This window comes from Gobio gobio (assembly GCF_949357685.1).
Source record: "Gobio gobio genome assembly, chromosome: 15".
NCBI lineage: Eukaryota > Metazoa > Chordata > Actinopteri > Cypriniformes > Gobionidae > Gobio > Gobio gobio.
This window is the reverse complement of record NC_137108.1, coordinates 29,604,174-29,625,916: the sequence shown is the minus strand read 5'-3', so window position 1 is coordinate 29,625,916 and position 21,743 is coordinate 29,604,174. Positions and strand designations below refer to the sequence as shown.

The 21,743-nt window shown below is 44.0% G+C and overlaps 1 protein-coding gene across 8 annotated transcripts in view; it reads left to right on the top strand.

Moving 5' to 3' along the window:
• The window catches only part of tmem245 (transmembrane protein 245), a 32,597-nt gene that overhangs the window by 7,954 nt on the left and 2,900 nt on the right, over window positions 1-21,743 (top strand). For 2 of the 8 annotated variants that reach the window (XR_013818098.1, XR_013818099.1), the window contains exons 7-16: window positions 229-252; window positions 5,179-5,283; window positions 5,404-5,486; window positions 5,876-5,966; window positions 8,501-8,599; window positions 8,690-8,821; window positions 8,901-9,023; window positions 9,112-9,257; window positions 18,807-19,437; window positions 20,265-20,439. Coding sequence is in view for 4 of the 8 variants with exons in the window: in XM_079838019.1 (XP_079694145.1) it covers window positions 229-252; window positions 5,179-5,283; window positions 5,404-5,486; window positions 5,876-5,966; window positions 8,501-8,599; window positions 8,690-8,821; window positions 8,901-9,023; window positions 9,112-9,257; window positions 19,337-19,437; window positions 20,265-20,439 (1,079 nt within the window). In the remaining 4 variants the exon portion in view is untranslated. The remainder of the gene's footprint in view (window positions 1-228; window positions 253-5,178; window positions 5,284-5,403; window positions 5,487-5,875; window positions 5,967-8,500; window positions 8,600-8,689; window positions 8,822-8,900; window positions 9,024-9,111; window positions 9,258-18,806; window positions 19,438-20,264; window positions 20,440-21,743) is intronic. The other 6 variants (XM_079838019.1, XM_079838018.1, XM_079838020.1 and 3 more) reach the window with 4 other exon arrangements.

The following is a 21,743-nucleotide window of genomic DNA, read 5'->3' as shown; positions in this document are numbered from 1 at the left end:
TAAAAAAGTCAATTACAAAAGGATAATAGCAGATCTTTCTTTTTGTCTCCTTATAAAGCCCACCAGATCACACCTTCTCTAATTGTTCAATATGAATATCTTCCTCAAATTTCACCGTCCGGTCTTCTTCTGATTTTTGCCTGGAAAACACGTTGAGGTGTTCTGCTTTCCTGCATACTGATTGGTTGTTTCTAATAACCGTTTGTTTCTCTGTCTTCCTCCTCAAAGCTCTGGCATTGGCTTAACAAGCAGGTAAATCATTTGTGCTGGCAGGCATACAAGAGAAAGAGAAATAAAGAGAGAAAGAACAAAGGGGAAGAGAATGAAAGAATGACAGTGTGCTTTCATTAGAAGCTTCGGAGTGATGCTTTCCCCTCTCCCCACAGTCACCCCTCCATCTTTGAGCTTCTGCTTCGCTCGCTGGCTTATGGCTATTCCTGTTGTGTGGCACTTTGTGCTGTGGAAGAGCGCATGTACCTCTTGGTGTGATTGAGATGCTGACATACTAACTGTCAGGAAAAAATGCAGACCAAAAGCCCAAGAGAGTCCACCGCCTCTTCCACAGCTCTTGACGTGTGCTGGGCTGGTTGTCTTCAGAGTGTGTGTGATGCATTTAGGGAGAGACCAGACAGTGCAGTGGGAATGGAGGGTTGGGTGAAGGGATGCTCTGGTCTGCTGAGACCAAGGCTGGTAAAGGGCTTTTCTTCTGGCTGTTTCTAAATAGACACACAAGCTGCCTGCTGCCCTAATGTATAAGTGATAATCTCTATAAGTGACTCTACATAGGAAACGCCGCACACCACACAAATAGCACTCTGCATGGAAAATTCCATTTCACTTGATTTCAGTAGTTTGATGTTAGCATGTTGCTAAGTTAACAGCTTGATGCTCCAATAAGAACACACAAATGTTGAGTAAAATCATCTCATTTTAGTTACATTAGTTTATTTATATTGATACTTTTTAGTGTTGAATGAAATATAGTAATAATAATTCAAGTATAATATAATGTAAATATATAAATATAATATAACTACTTACCCTTTAATTGTTTTTTTTTTTGTTTTTTTTTGGATCAATTTTTTATTTATTTATTTATTTATTTTTTGCATAAATAGGGTCACATACAATTGTCCATAGTTTCCTTCAGAATAAAACAAACAGAGAGGTGACCCCCTCTGAACCCCCCCTCCCACCCTTCACCCTTTAATTGTTTTGTAAGAAAATAATATTCAGCAAGGATACATTAAATTGATCAGAAGTGACAGTTTTGACATGTATAATGTTATATTCTATTTTATAAAGCATTTCTGTAAAAAAATAATGCTGTTCTTTTTAACTTTCTATTTATCAAATTGATCACGATTTCCACAAAATATTAAGCAGCACAAAGGATTTTAACATGGATAATAAGAAATGTTTCTTGAGCAGCAAATCGGCATTTTAGAATGATTTCTGAAGGATCATGTGATCTGATGGCGGCTGTGATGTTTTGCCATCACAGGAATACATGACATTTTAAAATGTATTTAAACATAAAATTGTTATTTTAAATTGTAATAATATTCAACAATATTACTGTTTTCACTGCATTTTTGATCAAATAAATGCAGCCTTGGTGAGAATAATCTTTAATTACTTTAAAAACATTTTTAAAAAAAACTTACCAACCTTAAATTTTTGAACTGAAGTACATGTTTCTCTAGCATAATCAGCCTTCTTAAGTTTACATTTTCTTTATATTTGCTTGTTGCAATGCATTTCTGTGAAGAATGTCATGAAACAAACACCTAAAAAAGATGAATTCCAGAGAATTTCTGGAGAATAACAGAGCTAATATCAAAATATTTTGTTTACCTTTGTGTATATGCACATTCCATGTCTTATTATGCATGATTATGCGTGTTGTTTCAAAGAAAAAAAAAATCTTTGTAATCACCAAAATGTAATAACTTGCTCCACTTTCAAGGGAAACCAAACAAACTATCTATATTCCGTCCTGCAATAATTTAGCAATATATATTTGGAAAGAGACGTTGGAAAGAATTCTTCAGGATACTCTATCAAAGAATATTTGTTTTGTTTTTAGTTTGTTTGTTTCCTCTCATATGAATGTTCCATGTATCATCTCTTGGGTTGAGTCAGATTAAGATGAATCTGACTGTGGCTCAACAGGAGCAGATGGTGATTAAGTTTTTTCCAGGTCTGATAGTATGTCCCTCCCCTCAGGAATCTTTTGGCATTGGCCAGCATTACTTTGAAACTGCGTATCAGGCCCTTTTAGCCTGCTGTTCTTATTTAGTCTTTCTTTTAGTTTCCTTAATGATGTGCTCTGTACTAATCCATCATCAGCATTCCCAGTTTTGTGTGTGATGTTAACACTTAGCGCTAACAGGAACAGGGAACCGGATTAGACATGCAAGTGCCGCCCACAGGGCCGACAGAAGCTGGGTGAGCAGAGAAACCAAGTCCACCTGCCAAAAACAAAAATATGCCCACCACATCCTGTTTCCTGACATGATGATCATCAGTTGTGCTGTTTGCTCATTCACTCAGTAGTTAGTCTTGCTTAGTCATCCAACAGGTTAGCAGGTGTCAGAGTGCTTTAAAAAGAAAAGTCAGCATGATGTTGGCTTATATGTATGAATTTTCAACAGTTTGTTTACTATATTAATATTTTCACAGTCTAAAAAACTAAAGTAAGGCTGGATAAGAACTCAGAACTCATCTCTGAATCCTCTGATAAGTTTTTAAAGGAATAGTTTACCCTAACATTTGGTTTTTAGTTGATTATGACAGTCTGTTCATCACACTCAAGCTGATCCACCATGGTGCAAGTGCAACTGGCTTTTTAAAGGGATAGATCACCCAAAAATGAAAATTAGCCCATAATTTACTCACCCTCAAGTCATCCTAGGTGTATGTGACATTCTTCTTTCAGACGAATAAAATCTAAGTTCTATTACAAAAGTCAAGGCTAATCCAAGCATTAGAATTGGATTTATAGTTGCTCTGTTTTTGAAGTCCATAAAAAGTGCATCTGCCCATCAAATAATGTGCTCCACGCGGCTGTGGGGTGTTAAAGAGCACCTATCATGGAATTTTGAAATTTACCTTTCATGTAGTGTGTAACATAGATCTAAGTGAACAAAACATCCTGTGATAGCTTGAAATATGACAGTGCACCGTATATATAGTTATTTTCTTTCAAAAGTAAGAGTCGACTCGGAGTCATTTTTAAGAATCGTTAGAAGACCGAAGCTTTTTCTCTGACTAGATGACGTCAACTTGTCAAGTTATTTGAATACGATACGCCCACTTATTGCGCTCCAAGACGCCAGTGAAAACTAGAAAACATCATGGCCACGAGACGCTGTGTTCTGAAGTGCGACTCAAAAGCAAACTTTTTTCATCTGCCCAAGGATGAGCATTTGAAGACTAAGTGGCTTGAAGACAAACCATACATCGTCGCGATTGAGTGTTTATTATTAGTCGTCAAATGTATGTTTCGCGATCTCAGGAAGCTTTTATTATGGACTTTTATTATGGCACATGGTATCTTCTTCGTCTGTCTGTACCATATATGGATTACATGTGCACAGAGCGCCCTCCGGCTGCCAGTATGAATTGAAAACAACACATAAGAGACTCAATCGCTCATGATTAGGCTATTTCTGCCCATTTTGAGGAAGTATTGAATAAAAAATACTCCTCTGTTTAGAAATTTGACACAGACATATGAGAATCTATCAATATGTCTCCTCATCTGCACACTTTTGAACTAAAAGCCCTGAGGGATGTTGATTTGTCGCGAGTCTTCGTGAGGAGTTTTTTTATGAATGAGATCAGCTGAGGCTCATATTACAATCAAACAGTACCGACGCGGTTTTCATATTCATAACTCCTGACACATATTAACAAATTACTGTCACTACAAGACTTTGATGGGCGTTCCGTTTCCGAGAATATCTGCACAGACTATACCAATCACAACTGACTGGGTCATCTGACCAATCATCGCAGATTAGCGTCACGTAAAGGCGGGGTTTTGAAAAGTGAATCACTAAAGGAATCATTTGAGAATCGCTGTCAAAACAGGTAAAAATAAATGCATATTATAAGAAAACTAAAGTCTTTTTTGTCATTGCATGCATGCAAAACTGTTGTTGGGGACTTCTAAAACAATATTTGGAACATTTTAAATGCCATGATAGGTGCTCTTTAATAAAGGCCTTCTGAAGTGAATCGATGCGTATGTGTAAGAAAAATATCCATATTTAAAACTTTATAAAGTAAACTTTCGACCGACTGCCTTCCCTGTTCAATATATGGAAAAATTGTTGAAAGTTCCCCTGCCGATCGGAAGACTAACGGGGCTAGGTAGGCTCGTCATGACGTCACGTACGCATCTTGAGTTTCACTTTCAACATTCAACACTTTTCCACAGAAGGCGGTCGGCCAAAAGTTTACTTGATAAAGTTTTAAATATGGATATTTTTCTTACACAAATGCATCGATTTGCTTCAGAAGGCCTTTATTAACACCCCGGAGCCGCGTGGAGCACTTTATTTTACGGACAGATGCACTTTTTATGGACTTCAAAAACAGAGGAACTATAAATCCAATTCTAATGCTTGGATTAGCCTGGACTTTTGTAATATAACTCTGATTGTATTCGTCTGAAAGACTTGAGGGTGAGTAAATTATGGGCTAATTTTCATTTTTGGGTGAACTATCCCTTAAAGGGAATGGGAGATGAGACTCTGATTGGTTTATTGCATGTTATGCCCAAAACACACCCATTACTCATTAAGAGAATAGGGACAACCCTTTTAGACCTTGCACTGGGCACGCTGACCATTTTTCCCATTGTTTAACTAGCAAAAGTGGATTCGGACACGCCCTAAGTGCGTTTCGTGCCTTCTTCTTTAGTTTAGACCATGCGCTTGGATAATTAAAATAGGGCCCAAAATATTGAATTGGTGAGTGAACTGTTCCTTTAACTGTTTTATTTTACTTAAAGAGGTTAGCATTTTACTTTTAGGTTTTCAGAACCAAAGGAACACGGTTGGTTTGGCAGAGGGAAGCAGGTTTCTGTGTTCTCACACACTTGCATGAATGATTAGATTTGTTATGTTGAAACTGATCTCTCTTTCTCTCTCTTTGATCTCTTTGCAGATGATCGTGTGGCTGGAGCGTTCCTTGGATAAGCTGATCAGCATTTTCATTATCTTCCTGCTTGTAACTGGCACACTGCTCATGGCCTTGCTGCTCACAGCTATGGTACCGTGTTTCCAAACCACTGTCCTTGGGCTGATTATTCCACTGCGTGAAAGACGTGATCCGTGACTGATCCCAGCCTCCGCACACATCATCTCTCACTGATTGTATTTTTGTTCACAGGTGCACCAAGAGAGTGTTCATATCATAGAGGTCACCAGTAACCTGATCAACGAGACTGTGTCCAACCACCCAGAGTGGGCCAAGTAAGTTGAAATGCACATTTATACACTGGAAGTTAGGAGTCTTCTCGAAATGTTGCGAGAGTGAGAGAGTGAGAGAGTGAGAGAGTGTGAGAGTGTGAGAGAGTGACCTACATTATGAGTATGCAAAGTCCTTATATTGTGGTGTGTATTCAGGTTTCATGCCACGCCCCCTACATTATTAAGACATGCCAACTTGTAATTCAAAATGCAAAATAAAAAATGTTTTATAAAAAAATTAAAAATACAGAAAGTTTTGTGTGATGGTTAGGGTTAGTGTAGGGGTATAGAATATACAGTTTGTACAGTATAAAAACTATTACGCCTATGGCGAGTCCCCGTAAACCACCTATACCAACGCGTGTGTGTGTGTGTGTTTGTGTGTTTTGTAGCTGGCTCCCAGAGGCTCAGGTTGTTCAGAAGGCTCTAAACTCTGCTGCCACAAATGTTTACCAACATGGGAGAGAATGGATCACGCATAAGGTCAGAGTTAAGAGTTTGCAATGCTGTCGAAGACAACATTGCAACAACATTCATAACAAATTTAATGAGACCGATAAAATGAAAGGGAATGGCGACCAGTGGCTGTGAAAGGCCATTACAAAAAGCACCATTACAAATAACATAACAGTATTCTATACAAATCTTGTGGTATATTCCAAGTCTTCTGAAGTAATATGATAGCTTTGTGTGAGAAACAGAAGTTATTCACTGAAAATCTGATAATTATGGAAAAACATACTTTAATATAATATTAGTGTAATATAATTTCAATTAAATGACAATGTATTCTAGTTAAAAGTTATATTAAATGCAGTTTGCTGAACTTCAGAGTGTTTGTTTGATTCACTTAAATGTAGTATTGATTAACACAATAACAGTAACTCACTTTACATATGCTTTAGTATGTTAGTCAACAATCAGAATAAATGTACATTATTAAAATGTACTTTAAGTATGCTTAAGTGGCCTTTTATTTCATCAATATTATATTATCTGCAAGCACAGATTTAAAAAAAAATATGCAGTACCACTTTTTTTTTTTACTTTACATGCACATTATGCATAATTATATACAATTAACCCTCAACCAAACCCTAATCCTAAACATAACCCTATAGTAAGTACATGTTGTTAACTATTATTACTCAGTACTTAAATATATAATTACACTGTAACAATAGCCGCGTTTCCATTACCCTTCAAATTGCGCAAATTGAAATTGCGAATTGAAAATACGCCCAATGGAAACGCGTCAATTTCGCAAAAACTCCCATATATCGCATAAAAGTTTTTACGCTCGCATGAGGTGGTTTTTCAGGCAATTCGAAAAAGGAAATTTTCGCAAAACTGCTATGGAAACAGTTTTTTCGCATTTACAGGTCATCTGGTCCGGTCACGCATTGCTCTCACATAGGGCCTACATATCATTTTTTTCCACTCAAGTATGTCTAATAACGAGATCTTATGTCGTTATATTTTCTCCTAATAAGGAAAGTGGCGTAACTTTATAATGACGGACCCCGGTGCAACCACAAATATCATAACTATCTATAGGCCTACTGTAATTAAGACATATATTCAAGAAATGTAGCTATTAAAACAGAAATATAGTTCAGCCTTGCTCAAAGACTGAGGAACGACGATCTTGGTTTGCTTCTTATTTATTAAATATACAGCCAAATAGTTGATTAAACATTGATCAAAATTAAAAAACAATTTATACAAAACGAAATTAATTTTAAAGAAAGAACTTTCTAGAAAACACAATTCACAAAATGTCTCCAGACATCTGATTATGTGCCTTACTCATGCTGCTCACTTTTCATAATCAACATATGAAATTAAAAGATTTTAATATTTAGACATAGCCTAACTATATGAAACTAAATAGGCTACGTTTTCTTTAACCCTCTGTCCAACGAAGTCGTCGGTGCCTTTTGATGGATTTTTTCCTTATTCCATTTCCAGCGGAAACTCACAATACTCCGTCATTCTTAGCCATACAGATAGGCTAAGTGCAAGACATAATTATAAACAGTAAACTGTCTACTTTTATTTGTGTACACTCACAAGCAAAGCCCGTGGACTCAGGGAACAGATTATTTTGCACTCCACTCCAAACGCTGTCTTCATTTCAAAAATATATTTTGTTTATTAAACGCAAAGTTTTTCATTTCAAAAGCATTTCTAAATTCAGTTTATATTTCCAACATACGAAATTCCAAGCCAAAATAACGAAGTGGTAAAAAAAACCTTTGAGTTACCACCATGAAGATTCAAACTTTTCGCTCGTCTCTGTATGTGGCAATGCGTCACAATAACCTGGCGTATGTAAAAGTGGATCATTCTTTACAGATGATGGTATGTTTGGACAGAAGACGAGTTCTTTATTAAACTCATAAAAAAACAATAGAATATAAAATGCCACAATTTATCTAACACCTCATATGTGCCGCTCAAGTATAAGGTGCTTTCCTTGCCATCAGTGCTATAACACGTCTCTTTCCATTAAAATAATGGCGTGCGGTGGCTGGGATATACATAAACCTAACAACATACGTAGCATAATTTTTGGAATGATTTATCACAAGAGGAAAAAAATTGTTTTAGTCGCATAACATCAGTTAATGGAAACGCTGTCATTTCGCAATATTTTTTTATCGACTTTTAGAAAATATCGCAAAAGTTTTGCGCAAATCTGTAATGGAAACGCGACACCTTAAAATATGCTTTGTAGTGTACTTAAAATCTTAAGTGCACATTCAATACATTTAAGTTTTACATTTACATTTTTTTACCAAGGGTGTGCATATACAAATGTGACAGGGTCGATTAGAATTAAAAACACATTTAGGGTAAAAAAATATAAATTTAGCATTAATTACAAAATGAAATTATTAATTGGAGTCAAATGTGATTTCATGTTCATGTCTTTAATCTTTTATTCTTTATGTTTGTGTAAAATTGAATAAGCATTTGTTATATGTGTATTTTTATGTATGTGTGCATCGTAGCTTCATAAGATGTTGGGTGATAAAGTAAACAACACAGCGGTGATCGAGAAACAAGTTCTGGAATTGTGGGACCGTCTGTATCAGTCCTGGATTGTTAAGGTAATAAATCATTACTCAGTCAGTCACACACAATCACTGACTTTATCTTTTTTTTTTGTGTGATCCAGTCAGTGTGTTTTTGTTTTGTAGAATGTGACTCATACTGGACGGTACCGTGGACAAAAGCTACATATGCACAGGCAGAACAGCTGGCTAGGGGACATACTGGACTGGCAGGACATCGCCTCATTCGTGCAGGAGAATATTGAGACTCTGCTCTCGGTTAGTCTCCAGTGTGTGTGTATTTGATGGGGAGTTTCTTTATTTGTCAGATTAATGAATATGCTGTCTTCTGCGCTAGATATTGGAGTCTTTGTGGGTGGTGATGAGTCGAAATGTTGGTTTGCTGATATCCACAACAACCACGCTGCTCACCGTACTGTTCCACAGCGGCACCGCGCTGCTCAACTTTGTCCTGTCTTTGGTAATACACACACACACACAATTGGATTGATGGAATTGAACCATTTTTAGTGGTGATTTTTAAATATGTATTGTCTCTGGACGTATAGGTGATTTTCCTGACCACACTTTTTTACCTGCTGAGCTCCAGTGGTGAATATTATAAACCTGTGAAATGGGTAATCAGCCTCACACCCCTCTCCCAACCTGGACCCTCTTCAAACATCATCGGCCAGTCTGTGGAAGAGGCCATCAGGTAAACACGTCCATGTGGAGCTTTGGTTGGTCTTAAAGGGGTTAGTTCACCCAAAAAGGAAAACTTTACTCACCCTCAAGTCATCCTAGTTGTATATGACTGACTGACTTTCTTTCAGACGAACACAATTGGAGTTCTTCCAAGCTTTATAATGGAAGTGGATAGTAACTTAGATTTTGAAGCCCAAAACAAGTGTATCCATCCATCATAAAAGTAAACCATACGGCTCCAGGGTCTTCTAAAGCGAAGTGATGCGTTTTACTAAGAAAATTATCCAGATTTATAACTTAATAAACTAGAATCATTGGCTTCCTATAACGGCTGTACACGAGTCGAGTTCCAGCGGAAGACTGACCTCTGACCCGATGCATGATGTATTGACGGATCGAGCAAAACAAAACACCGGTCACAAATTAGAAGTCTAAACCAAGAATTTTTAAAGAGAAGTGTCGGAGGATATTATATATTATAGGATATAGCCATATTGGATATTGCATAAAATTATTAGGTCACTCTTCGACCGGAACTCCACTCGGATATGGCCGTTACCGGAAGGCAATTATTATCCTTTATAAAGTTATAAATAGGATATATTTCGTACAAAAATGCATTGGTTTGCTTCAGAAGGCCTTTATTAACCCCCTGGAGCCGTATTGATGTATTTTATGATGGATGGGTGTGCTTTTTTGGGCTTCAAAAAACAAGATATCATTCACTCCCATTATAAAGCTTGGAAGAGCCAGGAAATTTTTATTTTAATATAACTCTGATTGTGTTTGGCTGAAAGAAGAAAGTCAAAAACACCTAGGATGGCTTGAGAGTGAATAAATCATGGGGTAATTTTCATTTCTGGGTGAACTAACCCTTTAAAGTAGTGCTTCTCAGCCCTCAATATAATATAGATTCCCTTTCAGTCGGTCACTACGACGTACGTCGGTAATAACCGACGAATTGGGATCACTTCAGAGAGCCCCTATCAGCTTCGAGAACTTAAGAACAGGCCAATGAACAATTGGCGTGCGAGATTTGCATCTCGCGCTCCGCCCCGCGCCGCGGGTATAAACAGGAAGCGAGAGCATCGCACTGACGTCATTCACTTCGGAGCCTAACCGGCGTTTGAAGTTTGCAGACTGCTTCCTGACTATTTCAGCGAAGATTACTACAAAGAACAGAGAAGAGGATCGTGTGTGTTGGTGTGACGGCGCTTTCCAGCGGGACCGCGAACTCAAAGCTGCGAGGAACAACTGCTGTTATCACAGCAAAAACAGCTTGTTGGTATCGGTGGGCGTTCCTTTTGAGTGCAAACACAGGCTGCACTATCTCCTGTGTGTTGCCGCGGTTTCCCTGGGTGCTTCAGCACTCTCTTAAAAGAGCGATTTCCTCACAAAAAGAGCAACACGGGTGTGACACTGCGTCTTTTTCAAGATGTCATTCCACCCGTGCGTTTCTGGATGCGGTCGTTCCCTCTCGCCCGCTGACGGCCACACTCACTGCATCACGTGCCTGGGCTTACAGCACGCTGAGGCAGCGTTTGTGAATAGCTCGTGTTCTCACTGCGGGAACATGACTATTGCGGTGCTTAGGTCGAGACTCACCTACCTCCGGGAAGGCGGAGTCCCCCTCCCCATACCTCGATCTAGAGCTATCCCTAACCAGGATAGACCTACTTCGACGGATGGCCGGGGTGATCTGAGGATTACGTTCAGGCCAAACCCGCCTAGTGTCCAAGCTACGCAGGTCCCTGAACCCTCTCAAGCACCGCTGCCGGTGGCGCCACCGGAAGAGATCGCTGGTCCCGCCCACGGGCGCCCAGTCATCTCTTTCGGAGCGCCCGCGGACGAGCAGATGTCGATCGCAGCATCGGAGGGGGAGTTCCAGTCCTCAGAGGATGAGGATTCAGCTGTACTGCCTCCCTCTGGGAGAGTGGCAACGGCTGAGTCGGACCCTGAGTTGACGGCTATGCTTTCCCGGGCCGCCGAAAAGGTCGGGCTTGTGTGGAACCCTCCACCACGTCCCGAACCTTCTAGGTTGGATGATTGGTTCCTGGGGGGGGGTCGCGCTGGTTCTCAGCGTCCCGCCCCAGTGCCATTCTTCCCGGAGGTGCATGAGGAGCTTTCCAGGTCGTGGACGACACCCTTCAGTGCCAGAAACAGACCTGGAGGCTCCTCCCTCCTCACTACCCTTGACGGTGGACAGGCCAAGGGTTACGAGAGGATCCCGCCAGTCGAACGCGCCGTCGCGATGCAGCTGCGTCCGGCGACCGCCTCCGAGTGGCGTGGTGATCCTCGTCTCCCGTCCAAAGCCTGTAGGTTTTCGTCCAGTCTAACTGCGAAGGCCTACAGGTCCTGCGGACAGGCCGCGTCTGCCTTGCATGCCATGGCGTTGCTTCAGGTGCACCAAGCCCAAGCACTCATGGACATGCACGAGGGTAGGTCTGACCCAGAGCTCCTCCGGGAGCTCCGGGCGGCGACGGACCTCGCCCTCCGGGCGACGAAAGTTACCGCCCGTTCCGTGGGTCAGGCGATGTCCACCTTAGTGGTCCAGGAACGGCATCTCTGGCTCAACCTGGCCGACATGAGGGAGACTGACAAGAACCGGTTCCTGGACTCCCCCATATCGTCGGCCGGGTTGTTCGGCGACGCGGTCGAGAATTTCGCCCAGCAATTCTCGGCCGCCCAGAAGCAGACGGAGGCCATCAAGCATATCCTGCACCGGCGGCCCGCTGCTGCCTCCACCCAGCCGCCGGCTGCAGCGCCTCCGCCTGCCCGTCGCCGAGGACGTCCTCCTGCGGCCGCCCCCGCTCCCGCCCCAGCCCAGCAGCAGCCTTCCACCGGTCGTGGGCGTGGAGCCGGTCGCGGGAAGAACGTCCAGCCCGCTCAGGCCGCTGCCAAGCCAGGTGGCAAGCGCCGTCGGAAGAGACCCTGAGACGGGCCGCCCAGAGATGGAGGAAACTGCTCTTCGGGAGATGGCTGCAGCACCACTCCTTCCCCCGGTGGAGGGCCGGGGGAACCCCATTTTATTTTCTGTTCCGCCACTGGCCCCAGTGCCAGTGGCACCCAAATTTTCAATAAAAGAGCAGTTTCTAACATCTCTGGGTGCCAAGAGAGCGCGTCTGACGGTATGCGACGCTACCATGCCTCGTACCCCTCAGACACCTCTCTCCTCGCCAACAGGGGGCGTCGGTTGTGCGGACGCACACAAAGTGCCTCCCCACGCTCGCCCGTCCCCTCAGCGGATGCAGGTCGTGTGTCAGACCCAGACCCCTGCACGGACCACTCCCATGTCGTCCTGGGGCCCCTGCGTTCCGCTGCGCTGCCCCGCTCCGGGTACGTCCGTGGTGCCGATGGTCCCGCTTGCTCGGTCTCTGGGGGCCTGGCTAGCGCTCCCCGACCCGTCTCGCTGGATCATCCGCACCATCAGACTCGGCTATGCGATTCAGTTCGCCCGGCGTCCCCCGAAGTTCAGGGGTGTCCACTTCACTTCTATACCGAAGGAGGGCGCCCCCGTGCTTCAGGCGGAGATCGCTGTCCTATTGGCGAAGGACGCGATAGAGCCGGTCCCTCCAGCCGATATGAAGTCCGGGTTCTACAGCCCGTACTTCATTGTACCCAAGAAAGGTGGCGGGTTACGACCGATCCTGGACCTGCGTTACCTGAACCGCTCCCTCCACAGGATGCCGTTCCGAATGTTAACCCAGAAACGCATCTTCAGATGCATCCGTCCCCAGGATTGGTTTGCAGCGATCGACCTGAAGGACGCGTACTTTCATGTCTCGATTCTCCCTCGACACAGACCGTTTCTACGCTTTGCTTTCGACGGACGGGCATACCAGTACAAAGTCCTACCCTTCGGGTTGTCCCTGTCGCCCCGTGTCTTCACGAAAGTCGCGGAGGCGGCCATTGCTCCCATGAGAGAGCGTGGTGTTCGCATCCTCAACTATCTCGACGACTGGCTGATTCTTGCCCAGTCGCGGGAGCAGTTGTGCGAACACAGGGACATGGTGCTCCGGCACCTCAGCCAGTTGGGTCTTCGGGTCAACTGGGAGAAGAGCAAACTCTGTCCCGTACAGAGGATCTCTTTTCTCGGGATGGAGATCGACTCGGTCGCCATGACTGCGCGCCTCACAGAGGAGCGCGTCCAGTCGGTGCTGAGCTGCTTGAGTACGCTCAAACGCAGTACAGCGGTTCCACTGAAACATTTTCAGAGGCTCCTGGGGCATATGGCAGCAGCAGCCGCAGTAACGCCGCTAGGGCTGCTCCATATGAGACCGCTTCAGCACTGGCTACACGACCGAGTCCCGAGATGGGCGTGGCACAGCGGGTCCCTCCGTGTCCAAGTGACGCCGAGATGCCGCCAAACCCTCACCCCGTGGTCGGACCCTTCGTTTCTACGGGCAGGAGTGCCTCTAGAACAAGTGTCCAGGCATCATGTTGTCTCCACGGATGCCTCACCCACGGGGTGGGGTGCCACGTACAACGGGCTTGCAGTATCGGGTCTGTGGACGGGGCCCCAACTGCAATGGCATATCAATTGCCTAGAGTTGCTGGCAGTTCGTCTTGCTCTCAGCCGCCTCAAAGGGTCGCTCAAAGACAAGCACGTTCTGGTCCGGACGGACAGCACGACGGCCGTTGCGTACATCAACAAACAAGGTGGTCTACGCTCCCGCCGTTTGTCCCAACTCGCCCGCCATCTCCTCCTGTGGAGTCAGAAGCATCTGAGGTCCCTTCGTGCTATCCACATTCCGGGCCTGCTCAACCGTGCGGCCGACGAGCTGTCACGGTTGCCAGTGCTTCCCGGAGAGTGGCGACTCCACCCCCAGGCGGTCCAGCTGATATGGAGTCGCTTTGGGGCCGCACAGATCGATCTGTTTGCCGCCCACGACACGACCCACTGCCAGTTGTTCTATTCCCTGTCCGAGGGGACCCTCGGCACGGATGCACTGGCACACAGCTGGCCCCGGGCTCTGCGCAAATATGCGTTTCCCCCAGTGAGCCTTCTTGCACAGACACTGTGCAAGGTCAGGGAGGACGAGGAGCAACTCCTCTTGGTAGCTCCGTACTGGCCCAACAGGACGTGGTTCCCGGAACTAGTGCTCCTCGCGACAGCACCTCCTTGGCCCATTCCTCTGAGGCAGGACCTTCTGTCTCAGAGACGGGGCACCCTATGGCACCCGCGTCCAGACCTCTGGAAACTCCATGTCTGGTCCCTGGACGGGACGCGGAGGTTCTAGGTGACCTACCGCAAGCGGTAGTCGACACCATCGCTTCCGCCAGAGCCCCCTCTACGAGACGGCTTTATGCGTTGAAGTGGAACCTGTTCGTCGACTGGTGCTCTTCTCGCCGAGAAGACCCCCGGAAATGTTCGATCGGATCTGTGCTATCTTTTCTTCAAGACGGGTTGGAGAGAAGGCTGTCTCCCTCCACCCTCAAGGTATATGTTGCCGCCATCGCCGCAAGCCATGACCTCGTTAATGGTGAGTCCTTAGGCAAGCATGATCTGATCGTCAGGTTCCTAAGGGGAGCGAGGAGACTAAATCCTCCTCGCCCTTCTTCTATACCCTCTTGGGACTTGACTCTGGTGCTGACCGCACTTCAGAGGGCGCCCTTCGAGCCTTTACAGTCAGTAGAGCTTAAGATCTTGTCTCTAAAGACAGTACTCCTGATTGCATTGGCCTCAGTTAAGAGGGTAGGGGACCTGCAGGCATTTTCGGTCGACGAATCGTGCCTGGAATTCGGGCCGGGTGATTCTCAGGTAACCCTGAGACCCCGGCCTGGATATGTGCCCAAGGTTCCCACTACTCCCTTCCGGGACCAAGTGGTGAGCCTGCAAGCGCTGCCTTCGGAGGAGGCAGACCCAGCCCTAGCTTTGCTCTGTCCCGTCCGTGCTCTCCGGACTTACGTGGACAGAACGCAAAGCTTCAGGACCTCAGAGCAGCTCTTCGTCTGTTATGGAGGACAGCAGAAGGGAAAGGCTGTCTCCAAGCAGAGGATGGCCCACTGGATAGTGGATGCCATCGTCTTGGCGTATGAATCCCAAGACGTGCCCTGCCCGCTCGGGGTTAGAGCTCACTCCACCAGGGGTGTAGCCTCTTCCTGGGCGCTGGCTCGTGGCGCCTCGCTGACAGACATTTGTAGAGCTGCGGGCTGGGCGACACCTAACACGTTCGCTAGGTTTTATAGCCTGCGTGTAGAGCCGGTGGCTTCTCGTGTGCTCGCTTCCCATAGTCAGCTTCACTGAAGTGCCCGTTCTAGTGTCGGCTTGCTGCGCCATTCCCTTCCCCCGGAACGGATACGTGCGCTTATTTCTCCAGTCGAGTTCCCCAGGTTTGGCGAACCCTGTTGAGTCCTCCGCACCCCTCGGCAGTCGGATGTTGCGGAGCGTCCGACGCCAGGTCTGGCACTCGTATGCATTGGTGGAACTTGTGTCAGGCTGGGTTCCGTATGTCGTGACCCCTACGGCGGTCCCATACGTGTATTTCCACGGTACAGCTCCCTATGGCGAGCTCGTGTCTTTCCCTTGGCAGAGTTCTCTGCCGTCTCAGTACGGTGTCGTCCCCCGCCTGCATTAGGCCGGGGCCTCCCCTGGGACTCCGTATGTTGTGCTGCCCACGGCCAGCCCATACGTGTTCTCCACATGGTAACTCCCTCCGGGCATGATGTGGCTCCCGCAGCGTCCTTCGGGCACGCTTCCCAGCGTTATCCAATCAAGTCTGCTGAATGGGTCTTGCGGAACAGCAGTATGACTCTTCTAGCGTGAATCTTCCCGCCCGCTTCAGAACGGGGTCCGAGGGGCTCTCGCTGGGCGCTGGAAGTGGTAGTAACTGTGGCGTTTTCCATAGGGATCCCAATTCGTCGGTTATTACCGACGTACGTCGTAGTGACCGACTGAAAGGGAACGTCTCGGTTACGTATGGTAACCCTCGTTCCCTGAAGGAGGGAACGGAGACGTACGTCCCGTCGCCACAGTTCCTTCCATCACTGCCTGGCCGGTCTCTGGTTAGGCTCCTCAGTGAAAAACGTCAGTGCGATGCTCTCGCTTCCTGTTTATACCCGCGGCGCGGGGCGGAGCGCGAGATGCAAATCTCGCACGCCAATTGTTCATTGGCCTGTTCTTAAGTTCTCGAAGCTGATAGGGGCTCTCTGAAGTGATCCCAATTCGTCGGTTATTACCGACGTACGTCTCCGTTCCCTCCTTCAGGGAACGAGGGTTACCATACGTAACCGAGACGTTTAACATACATACATACATGCATATATATATATATATATATATATCTCCAGAAGTTTCAAGAACTGTATGTTCTTCAATAAAAACAATAGTTCTTAAAGAAAAACATTTAGCATTTTAATTGTTTTAAAATATTAAAATACTAATATTTTGTTCATAATAATATATATAAATTTAAAACATTTTAAAGGTCCCATGGCATGGCATTTTTCTATTATTTTATAGTGTTTCCTGAGGTGTACTTATATTGTTAGTATGATTTTTACATCATAAAATGTCATAATTTAGAAATAAAAGGCATTTTTTCTATACTGCTGTTTGCCCTGTGGCTAAATGCCCTGCTTCAAGAGGCGTGTCTGCTGTGAGACTTCAGTAAAAACGCCCACTGTTGTGATTGGCTGACATCATTGCATTTTAAATGAGCGGAGGGGGCGTGGTTTAATTAGGTCTACGACGCACGAGCTGCTGCCAGAGAGACGGATGGACCGGAGTTCACTTCACATCAGTTCTGTCAGTCTCAGTTCAGTGAACTGTTATAGTTACTGGAATATACTTAAGGTTATTAGTTTATTTCTAGTCGTAGGGGCTGTCACTCATGTCAGAAAGTTAGTAACTTTAGTAAATTATGGATCAGCGCTGACTCGAGACGCGAACCGTTTAGAACGATTCAGTCCGATTTGGTGAACTGGTTCGGTTCACTAAAAAGAACCGATTCAAAAGAATGATTCGTTCACGAACCGGACATCACGGAGATGGAGCGATTGCTAACAAAGTTATTTATAGTAACTACTGAGTTGTGAGAGCGCTGTCTGTCAGCGCGAGTTTATTGTGTTTTATCTGAGAGTTCTGAATAAACACGAGTCCCAGTCACGCCGAGTCCGACTTCATCATTATTCTATCAACTTTGTAACACATGCAATGTACCATTACAGCTGTCGAGATGAACGAGTTAGTAAGTGTTGATTAAAGCAGTATTTCTAGATATTTTCCAATTATATGAAAAGCGTCAGTGACGCGCATTGAGTAACTTACACAGCGCAAACAAAGACACAACAGCAGTAATTGAATGTAATCCAGTTTATTGTGGGGAAAGCTGGCTAGCCTAGCCAGATACCCTCACGCTTACCCCCGTCTGCTTAATCTCGCGCCGCGTATGGTGCCTCCGCTGTGGGCCAGATGCAGTACTGGGGGTCGGGGATGTTGAAGGCCGAGCTTCGGCGTGTGTGAGGTTTATCTCTAAAGATGCTGCTGTACAGTCTAGTACAGACTACTCTGCTGATGTTGAGCAGAAACGACTGTATGCACATTTAAGAACAGATAGACGCGACGAGGACGTACAAAAACACTGACTCACAAGATAGAAAACACGAAAACACCGTTCTGTCGGGAGAGAGAGAAGCCAGAGTGTGTGCAAGAATAATAAATAATTAGCTTCACATAAGAAATCAATGATCACAGATCAGAAGGAACTGAAGAAAGACTTCTGTTTTCATTTGTACATCCAAACACTGAGAAACTGCCAGCTTTCACTCGTTCACAAGTAACGTTAATGATCTCTCGCGCTTGCATGGGCGTGCCAGATTCTCTGGGCGGAGGAAAGGGAGGTAACCGCTCCTGCTTGGACGTCAAACCAGGAGACTTCAGGATTGGCTCGTCTGGCCTGTCATTTTCTCAAAGGCAGAGAAAGACAGCCAGAACTCGGTTTTACACCGATCAACATTTCTATCCACTTGGGGACAATATTCAGGCTAGGGGAACTCATATTAATGTTGAAATACCTCATAAAATGAAAATTTCATGCCATGGGACCTTTAAGACATCCTGCAGACCCTTTGGAAAGGACCCTTTGCTGAGACCCCCTGGTTGAGAACCACTGAAAGGGAATTTAAGGTTAAATACAAACATGCAGTTCCCACAAGGTGAAAATTAAAGACAAAAATGTGTGTACAGTAGTAAGTCTGTATGTGGCGGAAGCAGAGATGAAATCTTATAGGGATAGATCAAAATGGAAATCCTGTCATCATTTATTCACCCTCATTTTGTTCCAAATCTGTATGACTTTCTTTCTTTCTTTTGTGGAACACAAAATAAGATACTTTGAAAAATGTTGCCTTTTTTTGTCCATACAGTGAAAGTCAATTTTCGATGTTGATTGGACACCAATGTTTTTCAGAATATCTTCTTTTGTGTTCTGCAGAAGAAAGAAAGTCACACATAATTTCCTTTTTTGGGCGAACTATCCAGTTAAAGACGCTGTACTTTGTAATCCCCACAAGAGGGCAATACTGTTCTGCTTTTTCTGCCATTTTTCCATTTGTACAGATAATTTAACAGAGATCATGATCGGAACAACTGAAATGGGGGTGAAATTGACTGCTATTAATATGCTGGTTAAGAATTTCGAAGGGGTTCATCTACAGGTAAGGGTGACCCAGAAAATGGAGAATGAATGGGGTCACAATCTTGAAGTAGTACTGCGGTGCCCTTGAGCGTGATGCTTCTCTAGTGGAAATTAGCATAATATAATTGGCTTAGATAAAAAAAAAAAAACATCTGTTATGTTTTTTTAAAGCACAATAACATCACTTTTCCCTCCATAGACAATGTCACGAGCTGTGAAAGTGAAATGAGGAGAGGAATTCAGTGTTTCCTTAAACTGTGAGCTCAGTGTGTGTGTGTGTGCGCTGATGCTGCCATCACCCAGAATGCACAAAGATGTTTCATTAGACCCATTTTTATGAGTGCCATCACAAAGAGACTTATTCATTCTGACTCCAGTCAGTATTAGACTAACTGAGGGAAGAAAAGCCCTCTATGTTTCCACTCTCTGTCTCACCCTGGTTTCTTTGCAGGGGTGTATTTGATGCCTCTCTGAAGATGGCTGGATTTTACGGCCTTTATACTTGGCTCACACACACAATATTTGGCATCAACATTGTCTTCATCCCCTCAGGTAAGATTAAAATACACACAGACTTAAAGACTCCCTCTCTTCCTTTCATTGACATGTTTCACACTGCATGTTCTGCATTTTCACACTGACAGCGTTTCTGCTTTGGCTCTAACCAGAAAATATGATCACTTTGAGTATTTCTACATTTTACATGAGAAGAGGGGATCACGTTTACAAAAAAATGCTTAGCGCTAAAACCGTCATGCACACAGTGTGAATGCTGTAACCTGTAAATATGGGCAGCAACTTGCATTTGCATGTGGTGTGAAAGTCCTTATTGTTCATTTTGTTGTATACACTATCTTTAATCAATAAGATTTATTTTAAAGATTGTAATACTAAGATTGTAATAGCAAGGATGCATTAAATTGATCAAAAGTGACAGTAAAGACATTTATAACATTACAAAATATTTATTTTTCAAATAAAATGTTCTGTTCATCATAGAAAAATATGGTTTCCACAAAAATATTAAGCAGAACAACCATTTTTAACTGATAATTATAAGAGGTTTCTTTAGCAGCTAATCCGCATATTTCTGAAGGATCATGTGACACTGATGGCTGCTGAAAATTCAGTTTAGCCATCACAAGAATAAATGACATTTTCAAATTTATTCAAACAGAAAACGGTTGTCTTAAAATTGTAATGTATTGTAATATTTCACAATATTACTGTTTTACTGCACTTTTTTATTAAATAAATGCAGCCTTGGTGAGCATAAGAGACTTATTTGAAAAACATTTAAAAAAATCAACTCGTCTTTTTTATGTTACATTTATTCCATCTCATATTTGTCTTGCCATTTGATCTGTTTCTCTCTGCAGCAATGGCAGCTATCTTAGGTGCGGTGCCGTTTTTGGGGACGTACTGGGCGGCACTTCCAGCAGTGTTGGATTTGTGGTTGGCCCAGGCGGAGGGAGTCAAAGCTCTGCTGCTGCTCTTCTGCCATCTACTGCCAACATATTTCGTTGACACGGCCATATACTCCGACATATCAGGGTGTGTTTGTCTTGTTATACTTGTAAACATGCACTCTTTGTTTTTTTGTTTTGTTTTTTACATGTGCCTGTGGTGTCCAAATTCGTAAAGGCCTTCATTTTGTTATTATATACTAACCCAGAATATTCCCCTTCAATTGTGTTTGTGTGTGTGTTGGGAGTTTGATTTTATCTGTCAGTCTATCAAGTCAAGTCACCTTATATAGCACCTTTACAATACAGATTGTTTCAAAGCAGCGTTACTGTGATATTAAGAAATTAATGGAAGAGATTCATATAATTAAAAAGTTATTGTCCAGCTAAAGTAAGTTTTTGATTTATTAATTTTCGTTGTAAAAAATCATTAGTTATTTACTTTGGGGCTACTTACACGACACCATTTTCAACTAAAATAGAAAACTTTTAATGCGTTCTAGCCGCTCACTTGCATGGCAACAGTGTTTGGTGGTGTGAGAACGCAAACTTTGAAATAGGTTTTGAAATGATACAGTTATCATCTTCGTGTAAACTACAAAGAACATGAATCTATGAGAATGGTGACGGCATGCATGAAAGTATTACGTGTTTAGTCTATAGGCAAGTGTGTTTGAAAACGTACAGTGGGGCAAAAAAGTATTTAGTCAGCCACCAATTGTGCAAGTTCTCCCACTTAAAAAGATGAGAGAGGCCTGTCATTTTCATCATAGGTACACTTCAACTATGAGAGGCAGAATGAGAAAAATCCAGAAAATCACATTGTCTGATTTTTAAAGCATTTATTTGCAAATTATGGTGGAAAATAAGTATTTGGTCAATAACAAAAGTTCATCTTAATACTTTGTTATATACCCTTCATTGGCAATGACAGAGGTGAAACGTTTTCTGTAAGTCTCCACAAGGGTTTTACACACTGTTGCTGGTAGTTTGGCCCATTCCTCCATGCAGATCTCCTCTAGAGCAGTGATGTCTTGGGTCTGTCGCTGGAACACAGATTTTCAACTCCCTCCAACGATTTTCTATGGGGTTGAGATCTGGAGACTGGCTAGGCCACTCCAGGACCTTGAAATACTTCTCACGAAGCCACTCCTCCGTTGCCCGGGCGGTGTGTTTGGGATCATTGTCATGCTGAAAGACCCAGCCACGTTTCATCTTCAATGCCCTTGCTGATGGAAAGAGGTTTTTACTCAAAATCTCATGATACATGTCCCTATTTATTCTTTCCTTTACACGGATCAGTCGTCCTGGTCCCTTTGCAGAAAACAGCCCCAAAACATGATGTTTCCACCCCCATGCTTCACAGTAGGTATGGTGTTCTTTGGATGCAAC